The following is a 15,325-nucleotide window of genomic DNA, read 5'->3' as shown; positions in this document are numbered from 1 at the left end:
AACAGGCTCCATGCAGGGAGCCCGACGTGGGACTTGATCCCGGGTCTCCAGGATCACACCCAGGGCTGCAGACGGCGCTAAACCGCTGTGCCACCGGGGCTGCCTTGAATTGAAGCTCTTTAAGGATTTTGGATACTAACCCTTTATAAGATATCATTAGCAAACCTCTCCCATTCTGAAGGTTGCCTTTTAGTTTTTTGTTTCCTTCAAATTTGCAGAGGCTTTTTATCTTGATGAAATCTCAATAATTCATTTTTGCTTTTGTTTCTGTTGCTTTTTTCAGACATATCTAGTAGAAGTTGCTACCTGTGCTCTCCTGTAGGATTTTGATGATTTCAGGCCTCACATTTCAATCTTCCATCTATTTTGAATTTATTTTTGTGTATGGTGCCCAAAGTGGTCCAGTTTCATTCTTCTCCATGTTGCTGTCAGTTTTCCCACACTATTTGTTGAAGAGGCTGTTCTTTTTCTCCCTTGGATATTCTTTCCTGCTTTATCAAACATTAGTTGGCCATATAGTTGCAGGTTATTTCTGGGTTTTCTGTTCTGTTCCATTGATCTGCTTTTGTGCCAGTACCATACTGTTTTGATTACTACAGCTTTAAAATACAGTTTGAAGTCCAGGATTGTGATTCCTCCAGCTATGCTTTTCTTTTTCAAGATTGCTTTGGCTATTTGGGTCTTTTGTGGTTCCATACATATTTCAGGATTGTGCTATTTCTGTGAAAAATTACGTTGGTGTTTTCATATGGATTACGTTAAATGGTTGGATTGTTTTGGGCAATGTAAATATTTTAACAATATTTGTTATTCCAGTCCATGAGCATGGACTATTCTTAAATTTCTTTGTGTCATCTTCAATTTCTTTCATCAGTGTTTTATAGTTTTCAGAGTACAAATCTCTTTCCTCTTTGGTCAGGTTTATTTCTAGGTGTCTTATGGTTTCTGGTGCAATATTAAATAGGATGGATTCCTTGACTTTTTCTGTTGCTTCATTATTGGTGTATGGAAATGCAACAGATTTCTGAATACTGATTTTGTATCCTGTCATTTTAATTTATCAGTTCTGGCAATTTTTTTTTTTTTTTTTTTGGTGGACTCTTGGGTTTTCTATATAGAGTATCATGCTGTTTGCAAATAGTGAAAGACTTCTTCCTTGATGATTTGGATGTCTTTTATTTCTTTTGGTTCTCTGATTGCTGAGGCTAGGACTTCCAGTACCATGTTAAATAATAGTATTGAGAGTGGACATCCTCACCTTGTTCCTGACCATAGAAGAAAAGCTCTCAGTTCTCTCCCATTGAGAAAGTTATTAGTGGTGGGTTTTTCATGTAGGGCCTTTATGGTGTTGAGGTATGTCCCCTCTATCCCTATTTTGTTGAGGGTTTTTTTTTTTTATCAAGAGTGGATTTGTACTTTGTCAAGTGCTTTTTCTGCATCTATTGAGAGGATCATATGGTTCTTCTCCTTTCTTTTATTAGTGTGGTGCATCACACTGATTGATTTGTGGGTCTTGAACCACTTCTACAATCTAGGAATAAATCCCACTTAGTCATGGTGAATAATTCTTTTAATGTACTGTTGAATCTGATTAGCTATTATCTTGTTGAGAATTTTTGCAGCCATGTTCATGAAGGATATTGGTCTGTAGTTCTCTTTTTTCATGGAGTCTTTGTCTGGTTTGGGAATCAGGATAATGCTGGCTTCATATAATGAATGTGAATGTTTTCCTTTCATTTATATATTTTTTTGGAATAGTTTGAGAATAGGCCTTAACCCTTCCTTAAATGTTTGGTAGAATTCACCTTTGAAGCCATCTGGCCCTAGACTTTTGTTTGTTGGGAGATTTTTTATTACTGATTTAATTTCTTTGCTTATTTTTCAGTCACTCAAGTTTTCTATTTCTTTAAGTTTCAGTTTTGGTAGTTTATATGTTTCTAGGAATCCATTCATATCTTTCAGATTGTCTAATTTGTTGGCATATACTTTTTCATGATATTCTATTATAATTGTGTATCTGTTATTTCTTCTCTCTCATTTGTGATTTTTTTTTAACTTGGGCCCTTTCTCTTTTCTTCTTGATAAGTCTCTCTAGTGGTTTATCAATTTTATTAATTTTTTTCAGGGAAATAACCTCCTCATTTCATTAGTTTGTTTTACTATTCTTTTTAGTTTCTTTTTTAAGATTTATTTATTCTTGAGAGACACAGAGAGAAAAGCAGAGACACAGGCAGAAGGAGAAGCAGGCTCACTCTGGGAAGCCTGATGCAGGACTTGATCCTGGGATGCTGGGATCACAACCTGAGTCAAAGGCAAACGCTCAACCACTGAGCCACCCAGATGCCCCCCTTTTTAGTTTCTGTATCATTTTTTTTTCTGCTCTAATATTTTCCCTTTTTCTGCTGGCTTTCTCATTTGTTGTTCTTTTTCTAGTTCCTGTATGTGTAAGACTAAGTTGCTTACTTGAGATTTTTCTAGCTTCTTGCTATACTTCCCTCTTATGACCAATTTTGCTGCATCCCAAAGGTTTTGGACCATCATATTTTCATTTTCATTTGTTTCTATGAATTTTCTTATTTCTTCTTTAATTTCCTGGTTAATCCTTCATTCTTTAGTAGCATGTTTAACCTCCATGTATTTGTGTCTTACCAAATTTTTCCTTGTGGTTGGCTTTAAGTTTCATAGAGTTGTGGTCAAAAAATATGCATGGTATGATCTCAGTCTTTTTGTACCTGTTGAGGGGTGATTTGTGACCCATGATTTGTGACCCAATATGTGATCTATTCTGGAGACTGTCCCATGTGCACTCAAAAAGGACGTGTATTCAGCTGCTTTAGGATGAAATGTTCTGAGTATATCTATGAAGTCCATCTGGTTCAATGTATCATTCAAAGACATTGCTTCCTTGTTGATTTTCTGTTTAGATTATCTAAAATCCCCTAATATCACTGAATTATTATTAATGAGTTGCTTTATGTTTGTTATTGTTTGAATTATTTGAGTGCTCCCATGTTAGGGGCATATATATTTACCTTTGTTAGATCTTCTTGTTGGATAGACCCCTTTCTTATAATACATTGCCTGCCCTTATTCATCTCTTGTGACCGATTCCATTTAAGATCTATTTTTGTCTGATAGAAGTATGCTACTCTGGCTTTCTTTTGATGTCCATTGGCATGATAAATGGTTTGCCATTCCCTCAAAATCTGCAGATGTCTTTAGGTCTAAAATTAGTCTCTTGTAATCTTGTAGGTAGCATATAGATGGGTCTTGTTTTGTTTTGTTTTGTTTTTATCCATTCTAACACTCTATATCTTGTGGTTGCAGTTTTAGTCCATTTACATTCAAAGTATTATTGATTGATAGATATGTATTTAGTGCCATTTTATTACTGTTTTGTCATTGTTTCTGGAGTTTTTCTCTGTTCCTTTCTAGTTTTTGTCACTTTGGTCTTTCCTTCCAACCAAAGAGTCCTCTTTAATATCTCTTACAGGGCTAATTTCTCTTAGGTTTGTTTGTCTGGGAAATTCTTTCTCTCTCCTTCTATTCTGAATGATAGCCTTACTGAATAAAATATTCTTGGTTGCAGATTTTTCCCACGCAGAATGTTGAATATATCATGCCAATTTCTTCTACCTTGTCATATTCCTGTGGAGAGATCTGCAACAACCAGCAGGGTCTTCCCCGTGTAAGTTAGAGACTTCTTTTGTCTTGCTGCTTTAGGATTTTTTTTTAAGATTTTTAAATTATTATTATTCATGAGAGACAAGAAAGAGGCAAAAACATAGGCAGAGGGAGAGGCAGGCTCCCTGCAGGGAGCCCGATGCAGGACTCTATCCCAGGACCTTGGGATCCCACCCTGAGCCAATGGCCGCCACTCAACCACTGAGCCACCCAGGTGCCCCAGGATTTTTTTTATCATTGTATTTTGCAAAATAACTATAGAATGTTTTAGTTTTGGTGTGTTTTTGTTGATTTTAATGGGACTTCTCTGTACCTCCTGGATTTGGATTCCAGATTAGGGAAGTTTCCCTCCCCACATTAGGGAAATTTTCAGCTATTTCCTCAAATAAACCTTCTGCCCCCTTTTCTGTCTCCTCTTTTCTGGGACTTCTATGATATGAATGTTATTACATTTGGTGGAGTCACTGATTTCCCTAAGTCGAATCTCATGATCCATAATTCTTTCTCTTTTGTTCAGTTTCATTCTTTTCCATTATTCTATCTTCCATATCACTTATTTTTATTCCTTTTCTTCTTTTATCTTTGTGGTCATTATGTACACTCTGGTTTGAATCTTGGTTATTGCATTTTTCATTTGATAGTTTTTAATGCTTTTATCTCTGTGGTAAGAGCCTCCCTGAAGTCTTCCATTCTTTTGTCAAGCCCAGTGAGTATCCTTATAATTGTTTCTTTAAATTCTCCATCAGGCATATTCCTTGAATGTTTCACTTAGATCTCTGGCCATGACCTTTTCTTGTTTTTTCTTTGGGATGGATTCCTCTGTCTTGACATTTTGCCTAAGTCTCTTTTCTTCTTCTGTTTATTAGAGAAGTCCGTTATGTTTCCTGCTCCTGAGTAATGGCCTTATGAACAAGAGGTCATATATTGTCTAGGGCCTGGTGTGTCAGGTAACATGTCTGGTGTGTGCTACATGTACTCTGCTGCTGTGTTTTGGCTTTTCTATCTTTCCAGCAAGTCATCTGTAGAGCCTGTCCCTGCTGGCAGTGGATAGTGTTTGGACCTTGGCTAGCGTGTGGTGAGTTTTAACTAAGTGTGCTCTGGTTTGCTTGTTAAATGAGATCAGATGCTACTTCCACTAGGACCAAAGCCTGCAGAACTCTGTTCAAAAGATGTGGTGCATGCAGGGATTTCTGTTGGTTTTCTGGGGAAGAGGCCCACCGGGCTGGGACTTAAGCACACTTGCCTGAGAAAAGCAGTACCAGTAGAGCACAGGGGTATGGGACTTGGTGTAAGCAGGTTAGGCAGCCAGTATCAGTGCTGGTTTATGCTGTGGGGCAGGGGAAGGAAATGGGGCCAGCCAGGTCCTTTGTCCCCATAGAGGGGTCTTCATGCTTGCTGCTCTCAGGGAAGCACTCCCAGAAGAGCAAATAATCTCCCCTCATGAGTTCCAGGTGTTTTTCAGATTGTTTCACACTGTTTCTGTTGCTTCCCTGTCTGGAGCAGTGCAGTGCACTTTGGATTCTGTCCCAGTGAAGCCTGCTGACTGTGAAAATTCCAAACTTTAGGGATATGCTATGGCAGGGGCCTTGTGCTGGTCTTTTGGACAAGGTTCTGACAGTGTTGGGACAGATGCAGGTTTGACTGAGAAGGACAGGGATCTGGGATTTGGAGCAAGCAGGCTAAGGAGACAGTGTCCATCTAGGTTAGCTGCTCTCAGCAGGTGTCTACTGTGCCTACTGGGTAGGGGGAGGAAATGGTGCCCGCCAGTTCTCTTGCCACCAAATTGTCATCCTGTGACCACTACCTCTCACAGATATGCTCCAAGAAGAGTGAGCAGTCTCTCTCCCATACACCTTTAGTTGATCCTCAGATCACTCGCTGTCTATCCCCAGGATGCTTGCCCGCCTTTTCCCTAGGAGTGGCAGCACCCTCAGGGCTCTATCACAGCTATGATGGCCATCCTCTAAAATTCCAGACTTTGAACCCTGCTGGTTGCAAAACCTCTTGAAAATTTGCCCCTCTGGTTTTTTTCAGCCAATGGATTTGGGGAAATGTTCTGTTTGTTTCTCTGTATATCCCCACTACCCATTATCTGCTACCAAGGCTCTCTCCCCTCTGCAGCACCTGGAATCCATTTCTGCCCCAATCCATGTCTCCATGCCTCCTACCATCCTTGATATGGCCTCTTCTCTTCCTATAGTTGTGCAGTTTATTCTGTCAGTCGTCAGATTGATTTCTTGGATGTCAGAATAAGTTGTTATCTAGTTGTGTTCTAGGTACCAGACAAGCCAAGGGCCTCCTTACAACGATGCCATTTTAGCTTCTCCTCAACCCTTGCATTTAATTCTCATGTCTCCTTAGTTTACTTACATTGTTTTTTGTTGAATTACATGATTATGAGAAGTTCTGTGATTACAGACTTATTATTCGGTAGAATGTCCCTCAGTTAGGACTATAAAATATTTCCTCATAATTAAACTGAGGCTATGCATCTTGGCAACATCATCACAGGAGTGTTGCTGAGTCTGTTTCACTGCATTCTAACAAATGGCATAGGATTTCAATTTGTTACAGTACTGATGAAAGTCGTTTTGATTAGCTAAGGTTTATCTGCTAGTTTTCACTCTAAAATTACTTTTTTCTTATTAGTTAGTAATTATCTGAAGAGAAATACTTTGGTTTTGTGTTAATATCCCATTCCTAATTATGTTTTCAATTTTAATTTATCCATATATTTATATGAATATGGAATCATGTTTTTTGGTCATGTTAATAAATAGGCTATAATCCATTAGTATCATTATTACTTATAAAATTCAGATTCCCACAGATTTGACTATTGGGAGTTGGCTTTTGTGTCTCTTTGATGAATCTCCATAATTCTTTTTTCTCATGCAAAAGAAATTTTCTCATGCAATATGTTCCAAGCTTCTTTTTATTTTCTTTTATTTTTCTTTTATTTTCAATCATTCCTTCAAAGTGCCCCAGTTATTTTAGTGAGGAATAGTATTTTTAAAACATGATTTGGGTGATACATGTATTATTGTTACTAGATTTTTTTCAAGAGGAGAGATCAAGGCCATGCTCACATCTTAAAAAATCACAGCCCCTTTGCTCTTACCTACAATTTGCCATATCCCCACCAATTCTGGCTCCTGCAATGGCATGAGCTTACTGATACTTCAGTCTCAGGAGAGACAACTCGTTAGGGTATGGCTAGCCAATGATTTGAGTCCCCAGGTCAGTAAGACTTTTAGAGTTCCTATTGTCATCCTATTTTATTTCCTGGTACACAGCTACTTACTTCATGCTTCTTAGTTCTTGTTAGTGGATTGGTCCCACCTGGTAGTATTTATGGTGCATTTCAGTTTGGTAAACTTGTGGAATATGCTTTTGCTGTTTGTTTTTCTAGTTTCACTGTGTTTTATGAGAGAATAGGGGGAGGCTAAAATACCATGCTGACACTTTTACCACTTGATTTCCATCCTTTCCCTTATTCTTGAAACACATCCCTCCCTAGGTAAAATTCCATCCTATCTTGGTTCTTGTTTCTTTTTTAAAGACTTTTTAAATTTACTTATTCATGACAGACACACAGAGAGGGAGAGAGAGAGGCAGAGACACAGGCTGAGGGACAAGCAGGCTCCATGCAGGGAGCCGGACATGGGACTTGATCCCCGGTCTCCAGGATCCGGCCCTGGGCTGAAGGCGGCACTAAACCGCTGAGCCACCTGGGCTGCCCTTGGTTCTTGTTTCTAATATTTTCTTCCTTTCTGTTCCTGCTCACTGCAATTCACCTGTTTTTCCTCAATTATTCAGCCTGTAAATATGAGAAGTATACAAAGCTAATCTTAAGGTACCCTTATCACTCTTTTAACTTCTTTGTAAATGATCCTCATGGTTTTAACTTCCATCAATAAAGTGATGGCACATTTTAAATTCCTTACTCTCTGAGATCAGGACCTATATATAACTATGCATCTAACTCTAATGGATGACTCAGAATCCTCATCCTTAACATAAACTGCCCCTCAAGACTTCTCATTTCTCTGCTTTCCTAAAATATTTTTCTTTTTCAATATCTGTTAATAAGTGTGATAGCTAAAAGCCTACAAATAATTCTTCACATCTTTTTTCTCTCAATCCTAATAAACTGCCATAAATTATTATGAGAATTATCTCTAAAATTTTACTATGTTGTTATTCCTTCTGATATATATTACATTCCTTTTAAGATAATTTTTACTATTCATACTGATAAATTAATTTAAAATGTGTTTGGTTACCATTTATCATAAAACTCTAGTTCTTGCATCATGATTGCACAATCAAGCTCTTCCATATACATCCTTGAATCATCTGGCTTTCTTCCCCTGACTTCTTATGTTTTAGCTTCACTGTATTTTACTTTCTTTTCCCTATGTCTAAAACTTTCTTCCTTATAGTCTCAGCTATTTTTTTTTCTTTTTTATCCTTCTCTCAATCTCCTTATTCTAGTCTGTCCAGCTTTTCAGGCTTCTTGCTCTTCAAGTATCACTTAATTTGCCAGCCTGAAAAGTTTTCAACATGCTCTTATGACCAAATTCATATCCTTCATTATTGTTTCCTCAGAAAACTTTCCTTTATCAGAAAGTTTCTCCCCGCCATGTATTCCCTATTTATTTCCTTCTTGGCACCTATCATAAGCTATTTATACTTTGTTTAAAAAGTAGGTTTACTTTTTAATTTTCAGACACTGATAGGATATTTATGACAAATCTATCTTGTTAGCCATTTATAAGACTATCACAATCACTACAACACAGTAAGTGCTTATTATATATTTTTAGAATGAATGAATTTCATCTCAAGACTCTAGTAAATGCCCAGAAAGTTATCATCAACATTCACTTTCTCTGTAACATTTAATATAGAAATATTAAGTACATTTTATGCAATATCAAATACTCCTCTTTAAATAAGATAAAAACAGAGGGGGGGGGCAAACCATGAGAGACTCTTAACTCTAGGAATAAACTGAGGATTGCTGGAGGGGAAGTAGGTGGGGGGATGGGGTAACTGGGTGATGGGCATTAAGGAGGGCACTTGATGTAATGACTATAGGTGTTATATGCAACTGATGAATCACTAAATTCTACCCCTGAAACTAATAATACTATATATGTTAACTAAATTGAATTTAAATAAAAAATTAAATAAGTTTAAACAAGCACATTATGTTTTTAATAAAAATATTCTTACTCAAGTTGTATTGCAAGAGATGAAACATCAGTTACTGCTACAAACATTTCCCAAGAGAAGATATAGATTTGATAAAAATAAAATCTTACATTGCTTCAGAATTCATTATGCATGTAGATCCTGGACAATAACAATTGTAGATGTCATCATATGTTAATCCTAGATTAATTCCAAGCAACTGTGCCATAACAACTGAAAATGCATCTAAAGTTATCATCTGTGGATACTAAATGCAAAAAAAAACAAAACAAAGCAAAACAGAATTGTTGCCTAAGTTATTTCTTCACCTCTTTGATCTTTTCTTTTTGGCCATATGACTTAAATGTAAATACAAATTTAAGAAACTACTATGTCAGAGCTCATTATTTTCTTAGGAATATGGAGAGCAAGAAAAAAATAGGTAATTTTTTTTCTTTTTGAGTTATTATATTTTTAATCCAAATGGCACTGACATAGAACAAAATAAGATTAATGCTTTTATTATATATTAAATTCCAATAAGCTTTAAAAGTTTTTGAGAATATGCACTGTTTCAGTAACTATATTATTTTTTAATGAACACTTAGAAAAAATGCATAGATTCTTAAGGGTTGAATTTGCGATCAGTTTTGACTTCAGAAATAGTTTTGGGAGAAAGTCAAATTGATTTTTTTAAAAGCCAGAATACTATAACAATTTGCAATTAGCATTTGCCTTCAAAAAACTCTTGGGAAGTAATGATGGCAGTAGACACAGACCTTGGCAACTTATAATCTTTTTACTATCTCCACAGTTTTCCCTTTTCAGAAGATCATATAGTTGGACTCAACAGTATGTAGCATTTCAGATTGGCTTTTCTCACTAACCACTATGCACTTAGTTTTTTCCATGGCTTTTCATGGCTTGATGGCTCATTTTTTTTTAAATCATTGGATAGTTTTCCTTTATATCAATTTACTCTAGTTTATCCATTCATATATTAAATGACATCTTGGTTGCTTCCAATTTTTAGCAATTATGAATAAAGCTGCTATAAACACGTATGTGCAGGTTGTTGTGTGGATATAAGTATTCAACTCATTTGGGAAACACCAAAGAGGACAATTACTAAATTATATATATAAAAAAAAAAGACTAAGGACTTGAATAGATATTTTTTTCCAGAGATAGTATACAAAAAGCAAAAAGAATATGAAAAGATGTTCAGTACCAGTAATTACAGAAGTGCAAGTCAAAACCACAGTGAAATATCACCTCATACCACTTAGAATGGCTGCTACTAAATAACAATAACAATAACAATAACAATAACAATAACAATAACAGAAAGTAATGTGTTGGTAAAGATGTGATGAATGTAAAATGTAAACTGTTGGTAGGATTATAAAATGATGCAACCACTCTGGAAATAAGTATCTTGGTTCCTCATAGTATTAAGAATAGAGCTACTACATGATCCAGCCAATACCTACTTCTGGTATATATCCAAAATAATTGAAATCAGTATCTTGAAGAGCTATCTGCATTCTCATGTTCATTGCAATATTACAATAGCCAAGGTATGGAAATAACCTAAGTGTCCACTGACAGATAAATGGATAAAAAGTGTCATATATATATATATATATTATTCAGCCATAAAAAGAATGCAATCCTGCCATTTGCAACAAGATGGATGAACCTGGATAAAATTATGCTAAGTGAAATAAGCTGGACACCAAAAGAAAAATACTATATGATCTCTCTCATATGTGGAACTTAAAACTGTCACACACAGAAACAACAAGTAGAATGTGGATTCCAGGGGCCAGATTGTATGGAAAATGAGACAAGTTGGTAAAAAAGTACAAATATTCATTTACGGAAGATGAAGAGGTCTGGAGGTCTGTTTCACAACAATGTGAACATACTTAGCACTACTGAATTGTACACTTAAAACTAGTAAAAATGGTAAATTTTATATTACTTGCATTTTACCACAATAGTAAAAAACTTTTATTAAAATTATAACATTTGAGTTTCAAAATTTAAAAAAAGTATACTCTTATAAAAATTTGTCAAAACATTATGGCAGATATACTATACATATTTTGTTCCTTGAAGTGGATATTTCAAAACATGATATAAACTGAGTAAATGGGAATAAAATACATACCAGAGCAATTCCTGCAGCAAACTTTGGATTGCAGGCCATTCCATGATATGTTGCTCCCACATAATTCAAAAGGTCCCTATAACTAAATAATATTTTTTTTCTCAATAAATGCATTTTAAATTACTAACTGAATGACTTTTAAGAATTGGATTTCTCAATAAACCTTTTTTTTTAAATACAAATATTGCATATTACATCTAATGCTTTCAATAGTTTTGTATTTGGGTAATCTCCCATAGTTCCTACAAAAGTTAAGTTCTAAAGTCTATTTTAACATTATATGATACACGTCCAAAACCCAGCAGTGCCTAATCCTTCCAAAAAATTAACCACCGCTGGATGGATATAATTCTAATATGTACAAGTCAGGATAGCTTACTGCCATGATTTGCACATAGTGAACCCCTAACGCATGTAAAAAATGTTGGATTGGAGCACAGGGAGACAAAGAGACAGAGTATGCACTAGATCCATTAAGAATAAAAGAGATAGCACGTAGAAAGTGTCCTCATACATTTCAGTCTTTAGTTTTTGTAGCTCTTGAGTTCCCAAACCTGACCTTAAATTCCACAGGAATCACCAATATATTTAGGAATATCTTGCATATTATACCTTAAATTCCACAGGAATCACCAATTTATTTAGGAATATCTTGCATATTATTCAGAATTGTTTTTATTATTTCCATCTCAATAATCAAACTATTAAGAGAAACCTATATAGAGACTCTTAAAAAAAATAGTGCAAGTAGTTAATAGCTACATCTTAGGTCAGTATAGATATACCAGACAGTAACCACACTACTAATTTGATGTATTATATTTTAACTAGCATTATATGCAATTATTGCATTCTGTTAACTAATTTACATTGTGTTTAAAGTTCAAATGATGGTTTTAATTATTTACTAAGAAAACCTTTAAAACCATTGAGGCGCTGTTTATCTCAAGGCTTTCAGAATTTTCAAGTTTACTATATTTCCATAGGTAACAGCCTACTCTGAGAATACTTGCCTATTATGACTTAGCATTCTACGCTATTGTCAGAATTTTATATTTTGCATTTCATCAAAACACTATGCATATAATCTTTTTTTGAAGTGTCTTATCATTACATAAAACACACTTTGTATATAACCTTGACAGCTATCATATGAAATAATTTAACAAACCCTATGTCAATACAAATAAGATACTTGCATTAATAAGTATGCCATATCATGGGACCTTTGAAACAAAAATTGTTCTTTCCATGACACAAATCTTTGTAGTACTTCATTAGCATCTCCGCTAAGTGAAATCTTATTTTGATCTGACCAGAGCTCCAAAGAAGTTAGCATAATAGTCATATTTAGCTGGGAAAACATCTGAAAACAGAAGGTACATAATATATAGTTTTAGGTAATCATAAATATAACATTACATTTCTATACATAATGTTAATATATTCAATTTACTCTTTTTTGGAGATGAAATTCATTCATTGAGGGATGAAACTAGTTGATAGGACTAGTTTTTAAAAAACTGGAAATGGTATTTACACAACCAATATTACTGCATTAATAGGAATGTTTCTTACTTAAATGAAACACAAATACTTACAGTGTTGATTAGACCAAAGATATGAACAACTTTCTCAGCTGCAATTGCTACTTCAGAGCCCATATAATCAAACTGAAAGGCAAATTTTGTTTCTTAATTGCTAGTGACAAGTAATAAACTATTACATATTAAATGGATATAAAATATTAAAATAATGCAGGGCTCAGGTGAAAGGAAAAAATAGAATTAAGATTTATCAAGTACTTAGTAAGTTTTAGGCATAAACCTAGAGACTTCATATATTAATCAATAATCTTAAGATGAAAAGGTTGTGATTGACTTCCTCTTCACACATAGAGAAATTAAGAGTCAAAAGTTAAGGTTCCAAGATTCCGTAATTACAAGGGTAAGAACCAGGACTCAAGTCTCCAACTAACTACACTACTAAGTCTTTTTTTTCCCCACTATAGTATGCTGCCATCATTTGTCTTCATCCCACTAAAACATGACTATAAATCCTGGATAAACAGCGTACTTTCTAAATACAGACCTCTGAGGACCATAACAGTGAATAATTTCAAGAATATGTCTTCATTCAAAGGAACAGAAGTCATAATATTTTCTCTAAATATTTCTAATTATGTGTATGTACACATTTCTAAGTGTTAGCAGAAAATATAAAAAGTGGCATCTTGGTATCTTCAATAATCTAATTTTCAGCAAGTCTGCCAAAAACTACTAATAGAAAATTAAATATAATGGATAGACTTCTCTGATTTGGACAAAAGAGATGTTATCCTCCCAGGTCCTTAGAAACTATTTATACTTTATTTCTCTGTATGTAGCCTATCCCAATAAACTATATTGCATAGTTACACAATGCAGCATGAGTGATATGAGTGAAAGTGATCCTTTGCAAAACTGAACATATGAAAAGCAAGACAAAAGAATACAAAAATATGACTATGGAAATAAACCCATATATTTCAATAGTCACAAATTATCAACAGACCAAATATTAGGTAAATGAGAGAAACTATTGAAAAAATCCACTACATGCAAATTAAAATAAAAACCTCTAAATTATGAGTACATAGAGATATTAAGAGTCAAAGCATGAAAATATACACCAGGAAAATAATAGACAAAAAGCATATATTATACGATAATTATATTAATCAATGCAATAATTACATTAATATTTAAAAAGCTTAAAAGCAAAAAGTGTACATGATAATTATCACAGTGCATTAATATTCAATTATTAAGAAAAATGGAAGAATTCTAAACTTGACTATAATAGCGTAGCAACAAAATGTATAAAACAAAATTTAACAAAATTAGAAATTATCATAGTGAGAGATTTTTACATAGTTTTCTTAATCATTAATAGATCAAACAGGCAAATTAATACAAGAATTTTCAAATTAAAGCAAAACTTAGATATGATATGTATAAAAACATATAAAACAATGAGACTTTTTTTTCAAATATACATAGAGGTTTTACATAAATTGACTTATATTAGGCCATAAAACAGTTATTTGAATATAAAACATAAGTGTCACTTAGATCACATTGTCCAATCACAATGCAATTTAGTTATAGTAATATGTATAGTGTTATTTGATAAAAAGTATTTTAATCATGTTATTTTTACTTACATGGATAACTCTAAAAGCTCCATGATGCAATTTATAACTTACTTTCAAACAGAGAGAGCACAAGTGATAATGGGATACATTGTAAAACAATAAGTCTAAGAAAAGAGAATATAGGTGTTGTTTCATTATTCTTATTTTTACAGCTTTCTTAGTGTATGTGCTGCCGAAGCGAGCACTATTTTTACAACTTTTATGAAAGTTTGAAAATATTTCCAAGTAAGATGTCTTAAAAATGAAGATAAAATAAAGACAACTGCATATGAACAAACGCTGAAGAGACCTCATCAACAGGCTAAACAAAAAAATCAGAAATACAGACCAACAAAAGGAATGAAGAGTCTTGGAAATGTTAAAATGTGGAAAAAATGAAGTGCTTTTTTCCTTTCCTTAATATCTTTAAACAAATCAATATTTTATTTAAACTAATTCATTTTGTGGTTTATAACATATGAAGAAGTAAAAATATATTACACTAATATCACAAAGAGGTTTTATGGAATTTTACTGTTGTAAGGTTCTTACATTGTATGTGAAGTGGTATAACATTAATTCTAGATTGTAAAAAGTTAGGAACATTTCATTGGAACACTAGAGAAACCACTGGTGTAAGATATGGGGATAAAGAGGTACAGCAGGAAAAAAAAAAAACAGTATGGGAAATAAAAGCAAGTGCTGAAAATAATCCACTAATCCAAGGGTAACAAAGGAGGAACAAAGAAGTAAATCATTGATGGGACAAATAGAACACTAATAGGACAATAGCACTTAACCTACATCCATATTTATCAGTAATTTTGATAGACATAATTCAACTGAATTTCTAATGAAGAGGCAGAGATTATCTGACTGAATAGAGAAAAAAAAAGACCTACCAATATTGTTTACAGAACTATACTTTAAAATTTAAGATAGATAAACCCAACATAAAAGAAGAAATACTAAGCATATTTTAAGGAACTCCTCCAAGTTTTTAGTAGTTGGGTTTCTTTGTTTTGTTTCGCAGGATGTCATTTGCATTGAAAATGCCTTCTGTTGTTACTGGAATGGTAAGAAGGTACCCA

The 15,325-nt window shown here is 34.1% G+C and overlaps 1 protein-coding gene across 4 annotated transcripts in view; it reads right to left on the bottom strand.

Moving 5' to 3' along the window:
- Nucleotides 1–15,325, bottom strand: part of LOC140604881 (A disintegrin and metallopeptidase domain 3-like) — a 101,971-nt gene that overhangs the window by 56,287 nt on the left and 30,359 nt on the right. For all 4 annotated transcript variants that reach the window (XM_072776550.1, XM_072776549.1, XM_072776547.1 and 1 more), the window contains 4 exons: nucleotides 12,661–12,732; nucleotides 12,259–12,425; nucleotides 11,060–11,141; nucleotides 9,015–9,151 (listed from right to left, as the gene is read on the bottom strand). In XM_072776550.1, coding sequence (XP_072632651.1) covers nucleotides 9,015–9,151; nucleotides 11,060–11,141; nucleotides 12,259–12,425; nucleotides 12,661–12,732 — 458 coding nt within the window. The remainder of the gene's footprint in view (nucleotides 1–9,014; nucleotides 9,152–11,059; nucleotides 11,142–12,258; nucleotides 12,426–12,660; nucleotides 12,733–15,325) is intronic.

The sequence above is a fragment of the Canis lupus genome, chromosome 15 (assembly GCF_048164855.1).
Source record: "Canis lupus baileyi chromosome 15, mCanLup2.hap1, whole genome shotgun sequence".
Lineage (NCBI taxonomy): Eukaryota > Metazoa > Chordata > Mammalia > Carnivora > Canidae > Canis > Canis lupus.
The sequence above is the reverse complement of the archived record's forward strand: the minus strand, read 5'-3'. Positions and strand labels throughout refer to the sequence as shown.